Consider the following 19,044-nt stretch of genomic DNA (forward strand, 5'->3'; position numbering starts at 1 on the left):
CTCACAGTAAGAGGGCATATGACCACAAAACCCACACTGTGTACAGTCTGTGGTTACTATCTTTAAACAATAATACTGCATTTGTGTATGTGTGTGCATGCACACAAGTGCCGTGAGTGTAGAGGTCAGAGGACAACTTTAAGAGTGTTCTCTCCTTCCACCACAGAGACTGAACTCACATCATTAGGCTTGGTGGCCAGGGCCATTCCCTGCTGAGCCATCCTCTGATCCTGCTGTCACTGTCTTAACTGACACTTAGCCACAGGTTTTATTCATCACACTGTTTACAGTGGCTGGGCCAGCATCAGTACCATGAAATAGTCTCTTAGTGTTGTGCTGATGATAACAGCTTTCACCTCACAGATACCCTGACAAGTCTTGGGCAAGCCTGGGGCTCTAAGAACTGCAGATTGAGAACTGTGATATAAGCTAGACAATGCAAAACCTTGTCTGGTACTTGACCCAGTCTGATCTTCATTCTGTGGGAAATGAAAAGCCATCAGTTACCCCACGTAGAATGGAGTTTTGAAAAAGATCATCCCAGGTTCAGGAGGTAGCTCAGTGATTAAAGCATTTGCCATGAATATATGAGGACTGGAGTTTGGAATCCCAGAACCATGCTGAGTCAATGCCAGGAGCCCACAGGTAGCCTCAGAAGTCAGAGACAGGGGATCCTTAGAGCAAGCTGGCTAGCAAGGCTAGCCGTATCAGTGAGCTCTGCATTTGAGTGAAAGACACTAACTCAATACATACGGTGGAAAAACAATCAAGAATGATTTCAAAATGTGTGTTGTACCTCCACATGTAAAACACACACACACACACACACACAGGCATGTGCATGAAAATGAGAAAAGACACTGGCTGCTGACTGGAAGGTAGAACAGAGGAAAGCAGGAGCATGTAAGAAGACAGGTTAGGAGTTGCTCTGTGCTATCCAAGCAGGAGAAGATGGTAGCCTAGCAAGCGTGGTGAAAGAGAGAATGATGAACCAATAGATCCCAAGTCAGAAAAGTGCGCTCACCCGGAGTTCATGGAAAGGGTGCCGGGTCTGGCTTAGGTGCCTGGAACAGCTGAGATTGAAGCTCAGAGCCAAGGACAATGCCTAGCACAGGAGGGAGGAGCTGTTGATGCCTCTGTGTGACCTCTATGGGCCACTTCTGAGAAAAGCAGCCTTGGTGGAGACTTCCTTGACTGGCTCTGACTACCCTGAGGACTGTCAAAGGTAAACAGACACTATACAGGAAGGATGGAGTAGCCAATGGTTTTAGGTCTCCCTGCCAAAAGATTCAGGTAGGTCCTTCCAGCAAGCTAAAAGAAAGAATCTAGGTTCAGTCATCAAAGACAGACAGAGGAGGACCCTAAGGCTATGTGTACCAAGTTGCATTTTGAGGCGAGAGGAGTCAGGACATGAGTTTTGAAGGCTTCAGTCCCAGCATGTGGCTGGAAGTTGGGCTTCACTAGATAGTTTACTGGGACTCGATGCCCAGCTCTCTTTCCTATGTCTGACTCCCCATTCCTCTCCAGATCAGTACACAGGAGAAACTTGGAATAGGCAGATAAGTTTAAAGAAAAATTATCTATAACCTTACATGTCAGACATGGCCACACCTAAAATTTTACTGTTTGGGGATGGGAAACTAACTCAGACAGCAGAGTGCTTGACTTACAAACATGGACCTGATAAGTCAGAGCCCCGGGCTCAATCCCCAGCAAGCACATTTTAAAACAGTCAGCTGGGCACAGTGCTGCACACCTTTAATTCCAGCACTTGGGAGCTGGAGGCAAGTCTTTGTGAGTTCCAGGCTTCCCTGGTCTACTTACCAAGTTTTAGGACAGCCAGAGTTACATAGAGACTTTGTTTCGAAAAACAAACAAACCAAACCAAACCAACCAAAACAAAACAACAGCTGGGTATGGCACACACTTGTGACCCAGTGCTGATCAGGGGAGAAATGCTGGTCTCTGAGGCTCTGTGGTTAGTCAGCCTACCTGGTGAGTTCCAGGCAAGCAGGGGACAATGTCTATAAAGAGGAGATGGGTGTTACCTGGGTAACACCACCTGAGCTTGACTTCTGACCTCCACATGTACTTACACACTTGGGAGCGTGCACATGCACACATGTAGACACTCAATGGCCTTGGTGTTTTACTATAGTAATGCCTAGCTACTCCTGCTAAACGATCTTTTTGGTCCATCCTCTGGTCCCTCTTTTTCAGATGTGGAGGCTATTTCTCTGATTCTTGTGATACATAATTTTAAATTCCTGCAATGACACTTCCAAATACAGACAAGAATTTGGGCCTAAGCCATCCTGGAGAATAACATTCCCTTCCATCTGCATGGTATCTGACATCGATCAAAGCCCTTTTACATAGATTAATAAAAAGCAACATTTTTACCATATTTTACTAAATGTTCCCACATGCTCATGAAACATCTGTCAAATGCTAACAATAATCTATCTCATAAAGCAATTATGGGAACAAATGGAAAGATGGATGCTAATAATGACAGCTGCCTTTGATTGATGCCCACTGTATGCTGAGTACTGAGCTAAGCATTTTATACCACATATAGTCTGATATACTTTGTGAAAGACACAATTAATATCCTGCTTTAAGGGATAAACTGGGGCCTTAAACTCACTCATAGTGATATGGTCAGCAACTGATGGAGCCAGGTTCATGGGATCCCAAGCCCTGAGTGAGACCCAATCAATCTCCACAGCACTGTCTTCAAGGACTTTCAAGACAGTAGCATTAATTGTGTGACAAGTGTTTATCAAACAATGACTTTTCAGACTCCTGAACCTCTTCTGTCTCTTCACCCTACTGTATTGGCATCTAATAGTGGCATCTGAAATGTTTGGTGACTCCTTGGCTATGCAAACCAATGGAAGCTGAAGAGTATAGTACAAACCATGAAGAGAGAGATGCCTCTCCCTGAGAAAATGACAAAGCGAAACATAAAATCCTAGCCTACGAATATTTTTAAAAAACAAAGTATTCAAGAAAATAAACCAAACCCTAAGGGAATAGGTACATTTTTTTTTAAAGAACCAAAGATATGCTATCTAGAAACAGATCCAGTAGAGTATGAAAAAAAATCTATAATTATGAATGTTTATCCTAGAATTGCAAAAATCATAACCTGACAACAGATTCCTGCCAGAACCCACGACTGACGTCACACTGGCACAGTTAGAAACAGCAAATACTACAAGATCCTCTTTCAAATTATGAACATAGTAAACATGAGGATAAAATGGCGTTTTAAAAAAAGAAAGAAGAGCCAGGCATGGTGGCTCACGCTTTTAACGGCACTTAGAAGGCAGAGGCAGATAAAGCCTGGTTTACAGAGTGAGTTTCAGGACAGCCAGAGCTATATAGAGAAACCCTGTCTCGAAAAACCAAAAATAAATAAATAAATATATATATATATATAAAAAAGAAAGAAAAGGTAAAACTGTCAATCTCAGCAAACACGTGGTAAGGCTACAAACTTCGAAAGCTGGGTATAGTCGTGTACAGCTGTGACCCCGGTACTTGAAAGAAGAGGCAGGAGGATTGTACATTTGGGACCAGCTGGGTTACAAATTGAATTACAGGTCAGTCCGAACTGTCTGCATCAAAACTAAAAGGTGGCTGGAGAGATGAGTCAACGGTTAAAATCATTGACTGCTCTTCCAGAGGACCTGGGTTCAGTTCCCAGCAACCACATGATGGTTCACAACTGTCTGTAACTACAGTTCCAAAGGATCTGACACCCCCACACCAAAGCACGTAAAATAAAAAATTTTAAACTTATTTTAAAAAGCTAAAATGTTTATTTTTTAAAATTTATTTCAAGAAGCAAGCCAAAAAGGAGTTAAGATACATAAATAATACTTGGCAACAGGCAAACTATGAAGTACAGGCACAGCTGCACATGGCCGGGAAGGAAGCCATTGGGTGCTTTTTACCCGGGATGAAGAGAACATCTCCACGAAGCTGTAAGAAAACAGAAGCCACAGAGAAGGCAGAAAGGGAAACTCAGGGGGAAATCTAAGTGGCCAAAAACTCCACTTGAAGACAGCCAGGCTCATTAGTAATCCAGGAATGCAAATGAGGTGACAATGACGCTGTCCATATGGATCAGACGGGCAAACGCTAACCTACGTATGCCAGGTGTTGGCAAGAATGTCGGAAATGGGGGTGTTTGCACAAACTGGTGGGAGTGTAAGTTAGTACAGTCACTCTGGGGTGTCACATGAGTGTGTCCATTCTTTGAACAGATATTTATTGAGGGTATTGTTCTAGGTTCCAGGAATGTAGCAGATAGCCAGGTCCCTAAAGTCTTGGGATGAGAAAACAACATTTTAAGTGACATAATAGCATAACATAAAATAAGTAGCATTAATCAGTAAAGAGCCTATTTCTACTCTAGCCCCAGTTGAGAGAACCTCTTACCCATGGATGTCAGGGACAGAAGGTCACTTAGAGTGGCTCTCTGCTTGTCACAACAAAGGTGAGGGGAGCAGCTTGACCCTCTTTGCTAAGAGCGAGCTAATGAGGAACAGAGAAACTGTGGTTTATCAGATGAAATACTGTGCAGCCGGCAGTGTGAACAATGGACACCCGGCAGAGGTCTAAATATGTCACATGCAGTAAACATCAAAATATAGTGCTGGGGGGAAAGGCTGATTAAAACAGGGCACAGTGTTGTGTCATTTAGATTAAAGAAAGCTGATGTATAAAATAATCACGTGTACTGTCTATGAATGTATATGTCTTTGGCAAAAAGAACAGAGAGTAATGATTCTTTATGGAACACAACATAAGTGCCTTTTGAATGATAGTTATAAAAATTATATGCATGTAATCAAAGTATACATGCAATTAATTTTTCAAAATTAAAAAAATCCAGAAATCTGAAAGATAAGGCATTGGAGATTTGGAGATTACATAGTTATCTATTGCATTGTCTGGAGAGTTAAAATGTTTCATGATTAATAATATAGATGCTCCATTTTGTAAAAGCAGGAAACTGACAAAAAGTGCCTGCTCTCAGCGTGGAGGAAATCTCTGGTGCTTGCTGAACCCAGCGCAGCCTGAGGACTACAGGTCAGCAGATGCAGCCATGGCCCTGAAAGGCATCTCATCAGCTGGAGGAAGAGGCAAAGTGGGTAAGATAGCCGGGTTAGGGGTGCCTTGGTGGGCACTAAAGGCAAGAGAGTCTTTTACATTACATGAGAAGGTGACCTGTGCAGCAGGCCCCGCCTCTTCTTGGCAGCAGCCACCTGGCTAGTTCCCTTTCTTGTTGGTCCTAACAACGGAGCTTGTCTGGAGACTTCAGCCATGGCTCAGATGGCTACCCTGTCTCTGAAAGCACAGCTATGGACAAAAGTTGTTTGTAGAGTTTGTGACTGATAGTCATAGACCTTCTTATAATGACATATAATTGTGTGCTAGTAGGGTACCCCGCTCTTCTCTAGCCCTCTTTACTGAATGTCTCATCTCCCCCTCTGAGTGAGGTGTCTCTGATCTAGTTTCCCCCCCCACCCCCGCCTCTCACTGAAGACTGAACCCATGCCCTTGTACATGCAAGGCAAGGGTGCTGCCTCTAAGCTGTCTTCCCAGGCCTCTCTGTTGCTTCATCTCTCTTTTAGTTCCTTGGAATCTGTGCTTCCTGTTGCTTGCACTTGACCAGACATGGGGACTGCCAAGGCATCTGTCACCCCCGTCCCCAGCATCAGCACTTCAGTTCAGATCTTCTCTGTCCCTTGGCCATCCCTGAGCCCTAAGTGGATTCCTTTTTAGAGGGACATCTTCCTCTTCTCTTCAAAGCCCACGGCAAGAGTCCCCTTCTCATGGTGGATCACACACTTTTCTCTGAGCCCTGAGAGTGCCTTGACCTCTTATGCTGTGTGCTGGCGTCATACTGGAGGCCCCAAGCTCTCTGAGAGCCCGGCCTGTTTCCTAGGCCACACTGAAACCCCGTCTCCAGCTCACTGCAGGCTACAGAGCAAGCTTTATTAGACATTTGCTGAACAAGTCACTTTTTTTAAAATTTTGCATAAACTGCAAATATAATTTTAATTGGATTACCAACTTATTCAAACACTATTCAACTCTAATTAAACAAAGAAGCCTTTATTCACCATGGAACCCAGAGATGTTGGCTACAGGCAGTGAGAAAACTGGAGGCTCTTTGGAGCTCCACTTACTACAGGAGAGGGCTATATTTGGGAGCCAATTAATTTCACAATGTCGAAAACTAATGCATTTAAGATGCTGCTGTTCACATCCATTTTTCTCCATTAAAACATTTTAACTGCGCAGTGCCTGTCATTGTCTTAGTGTGTGTGAGAGCTTTCAAGTAAGGAGCTCAGGGTTGCCAGGCATAACTAGCGCTTACACCTCACTTCTGAAATTGCAGTTAATTTTAAGAAACCTTCAAGTCGACACATTGTCACAAATGTGAGAGCTGGGTACCCACAAATGCCTCTGTGCTGGCTCCTAAGAGGTGGAGGCAGGGCTGCTCTCTTGGAGACTCCCCTTCCTCTCTGCTTTCCCCAGAAGGCCTCACCTTCAGCAATGTCTGCTGCTGACAGATGAGCCGACAGCTGTGAAACCGGTGATGATGACCACAGTGATAACAGTGACATTTCCTGAGCGCTGTCGTGTGCTTTACAGCTGACCTGTCCAGGACGGGGCTGATTCTCTTCCCATGAAGCTGCGCTTCCTGCTGTCACCCTAACAAAAATCGCTCTCCTCTAGCCTTCATTCTGAGCCCCTGGCCTCTTTACTGGTGGGTCCTAGCTCCACGCCAGGCAGCTGAGGAGAGTGGGGACGGGGCTCTGGGGTTTTGTTCCAAGTGCTCCTTTCTAGCAAACTGCGGGCACCTTGCCTCACACTGATCCTGCCCATCTTGTGGGGACTGTCACCCTTTTCTGTAGGACACAGACCAAGCTCCCTCCATGTCTCCTCCCCCCACCCTATGGTTGTCTCTGGGAGGTCAGTGGGGAGCCAGCCTACCCTGCTTCCCAACAAATCGTCAACCTTCCTAGCACTTCCTCTCTCTGTGTATCCACACAGCCTCTGCTCTTATACTTCCCTCAGGCTCCTGCTCTCTACAGGGAGGATTCTTCAGATGCCATGCCCGTCTCAACCAGCTGGCTCCAGAGCAACTAAAAACCAGTTTAGGCTCTCAGGGCTTCTACTGAACTTAGAACTGTGCCCCTTACATAGATAGCCTCCACGACCCGGTCCACGACTAAGGATGGGAGTCCGATGGCCTTTAAGCAAGTGAGCTCTCAGTGTCCCTACAGCCACTTAAGCCACAGCTGCAGAATTTGGAATGGTGCCCAGCAGACCAGTCCCTCAGCCTTGGCAGCCCTGAAGGTCACAGGGCACTCAGCAGTATGAACTGAGAAGTGGTAGTTGTAACACACCTTGCCTGACCTTGGCCCATCAGTCTTTGAGGGAGTATTCCCAGAACAGTAGCAATGCCTAACTCACAGATGTCCAGAGGGTGCATGCCCTGCAACTGTCAGGGCCCAACAGTGATACAATTGTTTACTTCTCTCCTTCAAGGCAGGGACGGAGTGATCCAGTTCTCCTTGGGTGTACAGGTCATAATAGACACTATTCAAGGCCATCTGGGTTAAATGATGGACTAGATCTTCATGGCCGATTCTGATGGATACAGGAAAGGCTCATCGCTTCCCTAAACTCTCACCTCATCTGCTCACTGATGCTCAAATCATTTTAGCAGAAAACAAAAGCCTTTTACTTTGCAATGAGAGACAGTTTATCACAGATTAGCAGGTGAAAAAAATCTGTTTCACAGATCTTCTTGGTTTCCAATAATGGTCAAAATAGGTCAGATTAGACCAACAGAGGCTCAGAAGACAGAGTATGAATCTGTCTGTCTCCTCCTGCACAAAGATTACCCCAGAGAAAAGAGGATGTCTACTGACTCCCATCACTGTCCTGTCCTGCTATAGTGTAGACATGTTTGTTCCCTGAAGGCCCATGTGTTGGGGGCTGGGCCCCAGGTTAGTGGCTTTAGGAGGTAGGACCTAGTGGCAGGGCTATGGCAGGACTGTAGGCTGGTTGGGGGTATGCTCTTGGCAGGAATTAGGGCTGTTCTCAGGAGAGTGTGATAGGAACTGGAATCTGGCTGCACCCTACATACACTCTGTGTATGGAGGCCTGACCACTTTCTCCCACTGTCTCCACTCTCTGTTAAGAGGACCCTTACCAGAGCTCAGCTGTTGCCATTGCTGTGCCTTTGAACACCCCAAATTGCAAGCTTAAAAAGCTTTAAGTTTTTTTCATGATTGTTTATGTTTTGAAGTAGGGCCTCGTTCTACAGCCCAGGCTCACCTTGAACTCCAGGCAATCTTCCCTCCTCAGCCTCCTAAATCCTAGGAGATTATTATGGACATAAGCCACATCTGGCTACATGGCTAACTGTGTTTGGTCAGCTTTCCTTCACTGCAACAAACGCCTGAGATAATGTGCTTAAAAGTATATTTGGGTAACTGTTCTAGAGGTCACAGATCGTGATCAGAGATACACTGCTTCTGTGCCTGAGGGGGCAGGCAGCGTATTGTGGTGAAGGAAGCTGTTCAGTCCATGGCAACCAGGAAGTAAAGAGGGAGGGGCTGCAATTCTAGATCCCCCCTTGAGAGCTTGTCTTTGGTGGCCCAAGACCTCCCACTGGTCCCTACTTCTTAGAGCCTCCTCCACCTGACAGGCTTAGAACTAAGCTTATACAAGAGCCTCTGGGGCATTGCAGATCCCAGAACAGCAAGCAGCTGCTGGGACATATCCTGGTGGCTTCTAGTAAATCTTCCCCTTCATGTTTGTTGAAGGTCTAACCCTTTCTTTGGCCTGTGAGAGCACATAGACTGACACTGGCTCTAAAGCTCCCCTGGAAATTTGCCCCACGCATGGGAGAGGCTTGGAAAGTGCTCATTACAAGAATGATTCTATAATCCCAGCCATTTCTTTCTTTGTGTCTGCTCAAAGAATAAAAATCTATCTTCAGTTTATAAATAGCTAATCGCGAGAGAACAAAAAAGACCAAATTAATGTGACGTTTATAAATCCCTAACCAAAGTGATTCCATACATTTACCATCTTTCTGGAAGGAAGAAAACCTATGACCAAATTAACTAAGTGATAAATATAGCCCAGGAAAGCTGGCTACACCAGGAGTAATCACTGGAGAGCTCAACTCCTGCCCTTGGGGTAATTTTAGAATTTAGGGCTTCACCAGTAGAGCAGGGAAATATTGAATTTATTTTTTCAAGTGAACTCAAGTGGAAAGGCTACATAATATAAGAGAACTATTAATGGCACTTAATACAAATCTATACTGTTCTTATGCATATCTTTATTTTCACTATTTTCCATGTGCTGTTTCACTAATGTACAAACTCCTGTGGCATAAAATGCTATGAGCTAGCCATAGGCACCTGGAGTACAGCTTGGAGCTCAGCTGTTGCCCAGCGCACACAGGGGCCTGAGCTCCAAGCAAGCACTGAGCAAGCCCAGCACAGTGGGAAAAGCAAAACAAACCCAACCAACCAACCAACCAACCAACCAACCAACCAAACAACCAACCAACCAACCAACCAACCAACCAACCAACCAACCAACCAACCAACCAAACAACCAACCAACCAAACAATCAACCAACCAACCAACCAACCAAACAACCAACCAAACAAACAAACAAACAACCGAGCATGGACGTGGCTTGGCCTTTACCAGGCTGTGGGACCTCAGGCAGTGATCTCATCCCTGAGGCCTAGTCTCCTTCTTTGAAAAAGAGCATTCGCAAAGATCTTTCAGGTTTCAACAAGACAACCACATGCATAGCTAACAGTAATCAGTAATAATGATATGTTGTATCCTGGGACAATGAGGCATTGGCAAAAATGTCCCAGTTAGTTTTCAGGAGCTGGGGAGATGGAACATCAGAGTTTCTTTGATGAATGAGATATGATTTTTAGCAGTTCACCCCTAAGTTTTGTGTGAGACCTACTTTTCCAGCATTGGCAAGCACAAGGTCCTGAGTTCCACACTTTGTACCAAAGTGCACATGTACACATACACACACACACACACACACACACAGAGAGAGAGAGAGAGAGAGAGAGAGAGAGAGAGAGAGAGAGAGAGAGAGAGAGAGAGAGAGAGAACAAAGTCAGGAACCATTGCTGGCCAGTTTCTCCCCAGAAAAACACAACTGAAAATAACCCCTGGATGATCCTAAGTACTTCAATTCAGCCTCAGTTTATTGCTTTCATCCTGGACAGAGAAAATTTTTTTATTTCAAAGTCAATGTCAAGTCCTTTAAAGAAAGTGGCCCATGGTGTAATGCCCAGGAATGAGCCCTGCTGTAGGGACTGAATTTCCCTATGAAGCTTCTGGAAATCAGTTAGTCAGGAAATCATTCTTGCTGTCCCTTTAGCCTTCTGCATCATAGCCCTGAATACAAATACGAGCAAGGGATGTCTCACAGCCACCCATCCTTCCATCTGCCTTTCCAATATGAGCAAATACAACCAAACAAAACCCAACCCGGCAGAGAGCCGGGGGTTCAGATGACTCCCATGCAGCTCTGACCCTGGAAGGCACAATCTGGGATCTCAAATCCATAAACCCAGATCATTCATTTTTGGTTCACCAGAAAACTCACCAAATACATTCTTGCCTAATCAGGACAAGGAGATAAGCAACTAAGGGCAGTATCGTGCCAAGGCGGGTGTGGAAGTCTTGCTTTACTTTATGAGTTGCTGAGACAAAATATCTGACCTAAGAGACTAGAAGAAGAGATCAATCTTGGTTCACAGTTCAAGGATGTAGTGATCATGGCGAAGGGGCTATGGCGTCAGAAACATGAGGCATCTGCATATTGCATCCATAATCAGGAGACAGAGAGAGGTGAATGCCACATACGACTAACCTCCTTTTTATTCGGTTTAGGGCTATGGTTTACGTCTACGGTTCATGGAGTGGAGCCGTCCTCTACCCGCATGAGTGAACATAATCTCCATACCTCCTCCCTCCCGGCACTCCCAGAGGCTTGCCTTCTAAGCAAGCTGCGCCTTATTTCCTAGGTAGGCAAAGAGGGCTGTTTTTGGGGAGGTGAAAGGTCACTCAGTGGAAACAGAGGAGCATCATGAGTAGAGGGAAGAGTATTGCCAAAGGTGTGAGAGGACACGTCACACTTAGGATCTCCAACAAGCTTCCCATGGCTAGAGAGTGACGTAGGGAGAAACGGGGCTGGGGGTAGAATCTCAAAATTGATGAACCCCCAGCAGAGCCATCCTCACTTAAGAGACAAAAGTGGAACAAAACACACTCGCAGCCCCCAGCAAGACAAAACCAGGGTGGGACGTGCCTACAGAGGGAAGGGCTCTGGCTGAAGAAGCGGTACCTAGAGGCCAAGCCAATAGGGCTGAGAAAGATTGAAAACAACAAAAAAGCCCAATCAAAGAACAGTAACCAGGTTGCCACACAGTGCCAGGCTATAAGGGGCAGGGAAGCCATTCTATAACTGCTGCCGTGTGTACAACAGTTGGGTGATGACACACACTCTAGGCATCCAGGTGCCTGTCCGAGGCTCAACCTAGGTGTTTGCCAATGTGGCCCTTGAGTTCAAGGCTCCTGACATGTGCCACTCTCCCTTGTATTTGTCATCACTCTCATGAGGTCACTGTTACCCCAATAAAGGAAGCTCCAGGAATCCCCCTGCTCCAGGTAATCCAGCTCTTAAGTGTCAAATGAGTCCCAAAGCCAGGCCTAACCAGGGTTTGGTGGTCTGTCCTTTCCACTTGACTACAGCTATGGCTTCGGGCTTCCATTCCCTTACAAGCAGACTATGAATATTCAAAACCCTTTCTAAGCTGGTTGTTAAGAACCACCGTGGAAGAGTATTTACACCACGGGGAAAACGCAAACACAACCGGAAGAGTGTAGAGTGTTTTGTTTTGTATTTTGGAAGCCAGTTTATTAGCACATCTCTTCATTCCAAGGCAACAAGGAAAGAGAAAACAAATGTCAAATTGCTTTCTTTGATTTCTGGAAGCAGGTGTATAACACACTCAGGAAGATTCTGAGGGGGCTGGTGAGAGGACTGAGCCAGCTAAGACGCCTGCTGCTGAGCCTGATGTTCCCAAAACCACCGACATGATGGAAGGAGAGGAGTGACTCTCACAAGATCTCTTCTGACCACTACACATGTGCTATGGCTCATGTCTCACCCCTGACTCCCAGCAAATAAGTAAACATACAAAGATTGTATTAAGAGAAAGATTCCAATTCCAAATAGCTAAATAGAATGGAAAGATTTTTTGTCGCTTTTTTTTTTTAAATTCAGGAAGAGAAACCCCCAGAGTATGGAAAATATAATTCTGCAATTTTAACGAGGCTACCACACAAGCACAGAAGCATTTTGTGTGCTGCTATTGGCTGAAGGAATTTGACTCAATTGCTTCATGACAATAAAAAGGGAAATGGTGATGGGCAAGGTCCCAGTGGAAATCATTTCCAAGAAAGAGTGACAGGCAGCCAGTCCCTCCCTTAGCTGCCTGTACATGAGGAGTCGAATATTGGAATCCTGGTGGGAGCCTTCTGGTAGAGTGACAGGTGCCACTAACATAAGTTGCTCAGGCTATGGCATTTCTCCTGTCCCCAACATGGCTCTGCTGTTAGCAGAGCTCCACAGCTGGGAACCCTACTCACAGTGGCAGGGGCTAGTGGAAGACGGAAGGGGAGAGAGAACTGCAAAGGAATGAAGGAACTTGTGTTTAATGAGCACCTACTTTACCACCAAGCACAGACCTTGATGTCCTTAGATGTGTGCCACATAACTGCCTTTTGCTCCACAGCTCTTAGACACCAAGCCATACCCCAAGCCATCAGACAGAGTAACTTACTTAACCCTTTCAATGACCCTGAAGTAGCTACAAGTCTCCCCCATTTTACAGAGGAGAAAAAGTACATCCCGCACTTACCCAGTGAGAACACAGGAATGCCAAGAAAGAGCCAGAGCAATGACTCTGGGTCAGCTCTCTGTCCTGACCAGTGGAACTGACAGTAAAGGTAGGATTGTTATCGACTGGAACCCTGACCTTCACTTAGCCAATATTTAATCAAAAGATAATATGGCCTCAATATTACAAAGACGGAGAAAATGAAAACTCTATGAACATTTTTATAATTAGCAAATGATAGCAATTATATACAGTGTCTACCGTTGGCTGAATAATATCTCCCATGTCTAAGGACTCAAAGTGTTGGATGCTGATGCCTGCTGTACTCTGCGCCCTTCCACATGCCAGGCTCTGGACTTCACAAACATGTCATCTGGACCCTTGCAGTCAGTGGATGTGCTGGATCTTCTCCTGATGTATACGTAGATAGAAAAGCTGAGGCCTGAAGACCAACCTTGCCCAAGGTCACAGAGCTGGAAGTGACAGAGCAGGCTGGATTTAGGCATCTGGAGCTCCACCTTCCATCCCCTAATCTACCTGCCAAATGTGTGACCTTTCAAGGTGCTAGGGAGTGCATGTCGCCACTGCTAAGTGGACAACACGGAGAGGCAACCCGGGAGTGGGTTTTCTGAGTACACTACAGCTCGTGTGATGGGAGTACAGAGAGAAACGACACATGATGCAAGCCCAGGACCTTACCCCTGGGCACACCCACCCTCAGCATTTCTCACCAAGAGCATCTGCCCCAGAAATGTAGTGTCTTGGCAGTGAGGGTGATGTATGGGCCAGCTGGGCCGATCTCCCATCTGATGCTGGCTGTGTCCTGACTGCCTAACATTAAATGAACTTTAATTAACATGCTGAGTATCCCAGCGACTATCACCTTAGGCGACAGCAGTGAACATACTGAGCCTTCCCTCCTTCATTCACTCAGTGCATTTTAAGTTGGGGACTACTGTGTAGCAAGCTTGGGATAAGACCCAAGTTTAAGCTTCAGGGTCAGTTTTGGAGGAAATTAATGATTTGCTAATTAATTCCTTTGATTAGAGTATTTACTCTCATGTGCTAGTATTAAGCTAAGATCTCTCGGGACTCTAAAACTGATTGGTAGAATGACATATTTACTAGTAACAGTGAAGCCACAATGAGCATAGTAGTTAACATTTTGCATGATGTTCATAGTTTATGAACCACTTTCACAGTCGTAGTGGAGCCTGTGAGAGATGGAGATGATCCAGGGGCGGGGGAGATGGCTCAGTGGGTAAAGTGCTTGCTGCCCAAGCATGAAGACCTGAGCTCTGATCCCCAGTGCCCACATAGAAAGCTGGGTGCATTGGTATTCTGCATCTGGCAAGGGGGAGGCAGAGGTTCCTGGTGAGTCCCAGGTTCACTAAAGGGCCTGTTTCAAAAAATAGTGTGGAGACTGATATGGAGTACTCCCAATATTAACCTCTGACCTCCACAAATGTGCACACTCAGATGTATATGTATGCATACATCATACACATGCATTCACAAAGAGAGATAGGCATTCAGACAGATCAGATGACCTACATAGGGACTGTGGTGTCAAAGCCACTATTCCAAAATGTGCCATCTGCTTGGACCTGCCAGTGACAGAGAACAAGCCTGCTTGGTCCTCATGGGCAGGTCCCACTTTCAGAAGAAACTTGAGTTATACAAAGCTTTTTCTGGTGTTGGTCAAAAACAAACAAACAAACAAACAAACAAATAAATAGCCCTGTCTTCTGTTAGTCCTCATTTTGATCTACACAGTCATATTAAGTAATGCTCCTGTTGTAGAGCTGTTTCTTCCAGACTGAAGCATTCTCTCGGGGAGGGAGGAGACGGCATGTCCCAAGACTCACAAGAAGGGCACCAGCCCTGTCCCCACAGTGACAGGAGTAGTGTGCAACTGCAGGGAGAGGAGACTCTCTGATGAAGCTACTTGCCAGTTGCTCAGGAGCTCCAGCAAAGCAGCCTTTGCACATCACCACACTCTGGGGTGGGCTTTCAGTGATGTGATGCCATAGTTCAAGGCCCCTGTGTTCCTGTCAGTCATCCTCACACACATGTTCCTCTAAGTCATTCACCAAAGGCCTGTGTGTTGAAGACTGGTCTCCAGCTGGGTGTAGTAATGCACAACTGTAATTGTAGCACTCAGGAGACAGAGACAGGAGGATCATGAATTCCAGGACAATTTTGGACATATACAATGACACCCTATCTCAAAAACAAAACAAAACAAAACAACAAAAAAACCCAACCCCCCCAAATTTAAAAGGTGCAGTCTTCTTCTGGGTGCCATTGGAAAGTTGAGGAGCTTTTAAGAGGTGGGGCCTAGCGGGAGGAAGTTAGGTCATTGGAATGCACACTTTTTAAAAGATTTATTTTTAATTATGCACAGGCCTGTATATCTGTGTGTGGGTATGTGCTTATGAGTGCATATGACCCACAGAGGCCAGAAGAGGGTGCTGGATCTTTTGCAACTAGAGTTGCAGGTAGTTGTAAGCCATGCTACACGGGTGTTGAGAATCAAACTTGGGTCCTCTGCAAGAGCAGCATGTGCTTTTAACCACAGAGGCAGAACCCCTGCCCCTGTAAGAAGAGCAGATTCCTCCATGTGGCCCCACCACAATGTGCTGCCTCATCACAGGTCCAAAAGCATCAGAGCCAAACCGTTTTGTACTGAAACTTCCAAAATTATGAGCCAAAATAAGGCAAGTTAGGGATTCCTTCTAGCAACAAAAGCTGACTAGCCTGTCTGGAGAACAGAATCCTGAGAACACTAGGTGGTGTGGATCACAGAGAACGGCCTGCTGCTTGGGTCAGTTCCTACACCGCACCGACCAAGGGAGGAAGATAAATGTTATTTTTAAAGGGCAAGGAGGCTGGAGCAACACATTAGCAGCGATGTTTGCTGAGGAGACAGAAGCTGTTGATTAATACCAAATAACTACAGCACAAGTGCCACAAGGACCTTTACGGGACCTTCTCTGAGCATGGAGAAGTCTCACTTCAGCTCCCAATGAGGCTAATGTGGGATCTGGCATGATCCAAGCCCGGTTCAAACCCCAACTCTGCCCAAGTCCTGGGGCGAACATAGAAATAGTCAAATGGCAGCATGATACTTGGTAGGGTTATGGTTTAAATTAAGCCAGAAAGTTCCTGACTAAAGTAACCCTCAGTGAATCCAGTGGCCATGATGACAGGGAGGACAGAGGAGCCATCAAAAAGCCACGGGTGTCCACTCCTTTTCATTCCTGAGTGTTCCTCACAGGTTGCCTCTGACACCAGCACCGTCCCTGAAGCCTGATGGCTTATGGACATGCCAAGCCTGTGTCAGATTCCCACCAATGATTTCTCAGCATAAGTGAACTGGCACAAATGCTTTGAAATGGCTGCTACAGAGTAATGTGACAGCTTCCAGGAGAACCTATAAAAATAGCTAGCATCAAAGAATGGCCATTCGAGATGCACAGAGGTTTCTCATTAATTTAATTTCTCCTTTCCTTCTGGCTTGTGATCCTTCTTTGTAAGAGTTAACAAGGAGGAGGGTGGGAGAAAGCACCAGGTGCCGAGCTATTGAAATCCATAGCACTAACAAACAGCGAAAAGAATTCCACATTAGCTAAAACCGTCATAGGACCTAACAGCATTTCTTTATACTTATATGGAAGCAACTTATGTAAATCTGTACCATTTACCGAGGAAGTCTGTGTGTGCTACTCTGTCATCTGCCTTATTGTTATATATTGAGCACTCACAAGGGTGGCACAACCATGCATTAGCCCTCTTAATTTTCACAGCGACCTACCATTATGTCTCTTTCTGTGGATGAGGTGCAGTGTGGGCAGGGGGATCCCACAGGTAAACATGGGAGACTAGAATTGAAACCTGAGTCTGCTTCTGTTTGCCAGGGGCGGACTATTCCCTGAGCCTCATTTCACCTCAGGAACTAAGCACAACTGCACAGGACTGGGGCCTCTCTTGGAGGAGAAGTGACTGGTGAATTTGGAGGAAGACAGTGTGCAGAGGGGGCCCAGACACCCATTGCCTCTTCATTCCTACTGATTACAGGCCTGACTGCAGTTTCCCACAATCCTGTATATGGGTTGCAGGGAAAACCTCACTTGGATTCGACATCAGGAAACTCATTTGCCTGAAGATGTCTCTCTCTCTGGTGTTACTTCTTCCATAATGAAGGTGAGATTCAGGTTCTCTTTTCTTTATTCCTTTATCTTATTCTCAAACAACTCTGAAGGCAGGTGGAAGCAAGGGCTCCTTCTGGCTTCCCTCCACGCTCCCATGTAGTACGTAGGTCTGATGCTATTTGTATTCTAATTAGAATGCTAACTCTCAAGATCTGGCCACATACCCCCAACCCTGACCTCCCACTGATGAGCAGGTCCTTGTGCACGCCAAGCAATGCTATATAAACCTTGTTCCCCAATTTAACTGGTCGATAAAATGCCAGAGCCTGTGATTGGGCAGTAGAGGGAGAAAGGTGGGACTTGAGGACCCAGTGTAGGGGTTGCAGGGAGAGAGAACTCAGAGAGTAGAGGAAGCCATTTTAAGAGGAGATGGACCAAGAAAACAACAAGTAACAAGGGACATTATGGCTGAGAAATAAGTTAGAATAGCTCCACAGCTAGGCTTATGGCTTGTGATAAAAATAAATAAAATACCTGTATTGTGCGTCTTTTATACGGGCTAGCTAGAATGATGGATTCCACTTACAGTTCCACGTGACTTCAAATTTACAAGAGGTTTACAAGTGTTCTGGTGTGTGATAAATAAATATTATGCTGTGTGAGGGTAATTTTCTTAACTCAGATTAATCCACATAGTTTAATGGGAAAAGTGGGGATAGAGTAATATTACAAAAATGTCTTAAGTGTGAAACAAACTAGAAGAGAAAACATAAATCCAAATGAATGCACTGCCCATAAAGAAGGTATTAAACTTCCCCCAACTTAGAGACCAGAATCTAAGATGCATTATAAGGTAACCTGAATACCAACAAGTGCCAAGAACAGGTATTTTCAACTACCAAGCACAAGCCAAAACCAGTTTATTTGGAGGCAAGAAAGTCCTCATAATACACAAACTCCCAAACCCAACAGACCTCATGTGGGGTGTGACCACACTCACAGGCTAAGTGTACTTACTGGGGCTTCTATAATCTGGAACCTGTCCAGGAACTGCCTGCTGCTGGAGTGAGCCCCTGGGTGAAATCATCATAATTCTTCTGCCTTAGCCTTCCAAAGGAAAGGCTGGGATTGCATGTATGAGTGTCATATCTGAAATATTACTCATAGAAACACTGTTGTTCGGTCTTCACCAACACTACGTATTCATAGTACTGTAATTAAAGGTCAACTGAGCAGGCGTCCAACATCAGTGGAAAGATGCCTCTCAGACAGCTGGCACAGCCTGTAGCCAGACCATGGAAGATACAGAGGTCACATCTAAAATAGCTAAGTGTAGGGACGAGGACCGATGCACACACTAGCTCGCAAGTTTGGAAGATGCTAGTCATAAACTTGGGCACAGGATCCATACAAAGCCTCACACAGTGGTACCTTTGTGAAGCATCCAGATTACAACCCCACCAGGGAAGTGGCCTTCTATATCCGCAACTATTTTAAGAACCACAAATCCTGTTTCTCTTCTTCAAACTAATTAACGTTTATGAGCAGGACTGAAATGTTTCTTGTGACTGCCATGGAGAAGCAGATCTGTGCAGTTGGAAGCAAGTGGCAGGGTGGTGAGAGACTGTCAGAAACACTTCTCGAAAGCACAGCTACAGTAGACAAGAACTACAGCTCCCAATTAGGCTGGCCTCCAATATCTGGCACCTCCTATCTAATGGCTTTAAAGCAACCAGCAAAATTTGCAGAGTCCAAGGGTTTTTGAAAGATGAAATCTTCCTTATTTTTATCTCTCTCTTCCAAATGATAAATCATTGTGCTTATAAAAGCTGTGGGTTTGGGGACACGGCAGACAGTAGAGCCGAGCAAGCCTCAAGCCCGGGGGCGGGGGG

At 45.5% G+C, this 19,044-nt stretch overlaps 1 protein-coding gene across 2 annotated transcripts in view; it reads right to left on the reverse strand.

The window, feature by feature from the left end:
- Ttll11 (tubulin tyrosine ligase like 11) overlaps window positions 1–19,044 on the reverse strand; it is a 229,454-nt gene that overhangs the window by 109,425 nt on the left and 100,985 nt on the right. Inside the window, exon 7 of one of the 2 annotated variants that reach the window (XM_031370032.1) lies at window positions 13,200–13,471. The exons of the other annotated variant lie outside the window; for it this stretch is intronic. Within the exon in view, the coding sequence (XP_031225892.1) occupies window positions 13,357–13,471 (115 nt within the window). The 3' untranslated portion in view covers window positions 13,200–13,356. Of the gene's footprint in view, window positions 1–13,199; window positions 13,472–19,044 lie in introns of those variants that run through there. 2 annotated transcript variants of the gene reach the window in all.

The sequence above is a fragment of the Mastomys coucha genome, unplaced genomic scaffold (genome assembly GCF_008632895.1).
Source record: "Mastomys coucha isolate ucsf_1 unplaced genomic scaffold, UCSF_Mcou_1 pScaffold15, whole genome shotgun sequence".
NCBI classification, from domain to species: domain Eukaryota; kingdom Metazoa; phylum Chordata; class Mammalia; order Rodentia; family Muridae; genus Mastomys; species Mastomys coucha.